A 2,249-nucleotide genomic window follows, 5' to 3' on the forward strand; every position below is an offset into this window, starting at 1 on the left:
TCTTATCCTGTTACTCCCTCTATAGGACCAGCAACTAGTCGACTTCAGTGCTCTGCCACGACACTTTAAGCTTGACGTTGACTATTCGCTGGTCCTATAGATGGTCCTATACTCTTTATGGCATTGGTTCTGGCTTTTGTTTGCGTTCACACAAAGGGCACTCTGGCAATTTTCCTGCAATTTTCTGGGACCCCCTTTCAGTGTGAAAGGGGCTTTACACACTCTCTCATACACACGTTCTCACCTGTCAATAGGTGTGATGATGAATGGGATGGTGGAGAGGCCAATGGCGGATGTGGTCCACTTGCGCACAGGAAGTGGCCAGCGTGTGGTTTTTCCCAGCAGGAAGAACGACGCGGCACAAATGCGGTTGATTGTGAATCCAGGAATGGCCACTGAAGCCAAAGCCTGGCAGACGAACGTGTCAACCACAGCAATGGCCACCCGCACCACCTTTCCATTATCCTCAGTGTGAGCCTGCAGACACAAACCAGCCGAACCATCATGAAGAGCAGCAAGAAGATGACACCACAGCTGCTTTCCTGCCTTTGTCAAATGCATCAGCAAACTCGTATGCAGTGGCCACGGCGTAGCTGGCCCACACCGAGCTGACTGGCACCAATGTGCGAAATGCCTTGCCCACCTCGTTAGCATAACCTGCCGATGCACATGTCAGACACACACTTACATTAATGCTGTTAAACTTCAAAACCTCTTATATTTCACACAGAACTGACGGACAAAACTCAGCAGCTTCTGTGTGGATCAAATGTGGATCGTTTATCATTGCTTTGACACAAGATACAGTCAATGAATACAGCTTTAAATGACACAAACTATTTTTTCACTCAACACAAACACCAGCCACACTTAATGAACCTACTGGACATGTTGCAAGATTATAAGCTCTTTACAAAACTGTTAATATGAATGTTAATCTAAAATATGAAATTAAATATTATCAAAAGCATTAGATATAAATGAACTCCTACACAGTGTTAGTCTTTCAATCTCATTATCATTTATTCAAAAGGGGCAACACAGGAATCATGTTTTGCTGTAATGAAAACGTGAAACATTTACTGCAGTCAATCTGAACTGTACAGAAAGTCATTTTATATTGTTTTATAAAGAAAATTTACAGTGGAAATCATTGTGTAATTCTGCCTGTCCTTAAGAGTTTTTAGGTCAGTTTCATGGGTGAAAATCTTCACTAGTATTATGATGAATGAGTTGATTTGAGATAAAATAAAGTGTTTTTAATGCATTTTGAATGTGACATGAACTGTTGTGTCAAACTGAAAGTTGATTAGAACAGTGGCAAGTGTTTAGAAAAAATGTGAAATAACTATTAAGAAATGTGTCCTAACAGATGTAAAAAAACAAAAAAAAACAAAAAAAAAAACAAGAAACAAATGTATTTTAAAATGTAATGTAAACACTATTGAGACTGAATTCCAAACCCGACTGTATCTTAAGTTTCATCCAGAACATTAATCTTTTAATATTATATTTAAAAGACTATTTGTCTTTAAAACAGGCATGACTGTGAAATACTAATGTGCTAGAACATATTAAAAAAGTCAACAATGGAAATAAACACTTGGTTTTTTGTACAAAATGGGTTTTCCAAAATATCTGGAAGGGTTTGTTGTTATGAGCTGTTTGCATGTTGATGTTTTCTGCAAGTTGGTTTGGGTACCTTTACTTAGTAGAGTGAAAAAACTACAACAAAATCTTGCAAATTTTACAAATCCAGATTATTAAAAGATTTTTGTATTGAGTATGCAAGTTAGTTATGGTCCCTTTGACTGAGAGGCGATTCATAAGTGCTGATATCTCATATAACAACACTGGAGCAGTGTAACTGAACTATTGCATATAGGAGAAAATAAACATGTCTGAAATGTCTGTTTCTTATGTTTTATAAGAAAGTGCTTTGTGTGGATGAATTAAGCGACACACAGAAGTCAAGTCACCTTTATTTATATAGTGCTTTAAACAAAAGAGATTGTGTTAAAGCAACTGAACAACATTAATTAGGAAAACAGTGTGTCAATAATGCAAATTGACAATGAAAGGCAGGTCATCATTGAATTCATTGATGTCATCATGCAGCTCAGTTCAGTTTAAATAGGATCTGTGCAATGATTTGCAATCAAGTCAACGAAATTGCTGTTAATGAAGTGTCTCCAACTAAGCAAGCCAGAGGCAACAGCGGCAAGGAACCAAAACTCAATCGTTGACAG

The 2,249-nt window shown here is 37.7% G+C and overlaps 1 protein-coding gene across 1 annotated transcript; it reads right to left on the minus strand.

Moving 5' to 3' along the window:
* Positions 1-240: 240 nt before the first annotated feature.
* LOC132132007 (mitochondrial fission process protein 1-like) lies at positions 241-890 on the minus strand. The gene is made up of 3 exons (XM_059544209.1): positions 884-890; positions 530-657; positions 241-477 (listed from the first exon to the last, which is right to left on the minus strand). The coding sequence occupies exons 1-3, from the start codon at positions 888-890 to the stop codon at positions 241-243; spliced, it is 372 nt and encodes a 123-aa protein (XP_059400192.1).
* Positions 891-2,249: the final 1,359 nt, after the last annotated feature.

The sequence above is a fragment of the Carassius carassius genome, chromosome 4 (assembly GCF_963082965.1).
Source record: "Carassius carassius chromosome 4, fCarCar2.1, whole genome shotgun sequence".
Classification (NCBI taxonomy): Eukaryota; Metazoa; Chordata; class Actinopteri; order Cypriniformes; family Cyprinidae; genus Carassius; species Carassius carassius.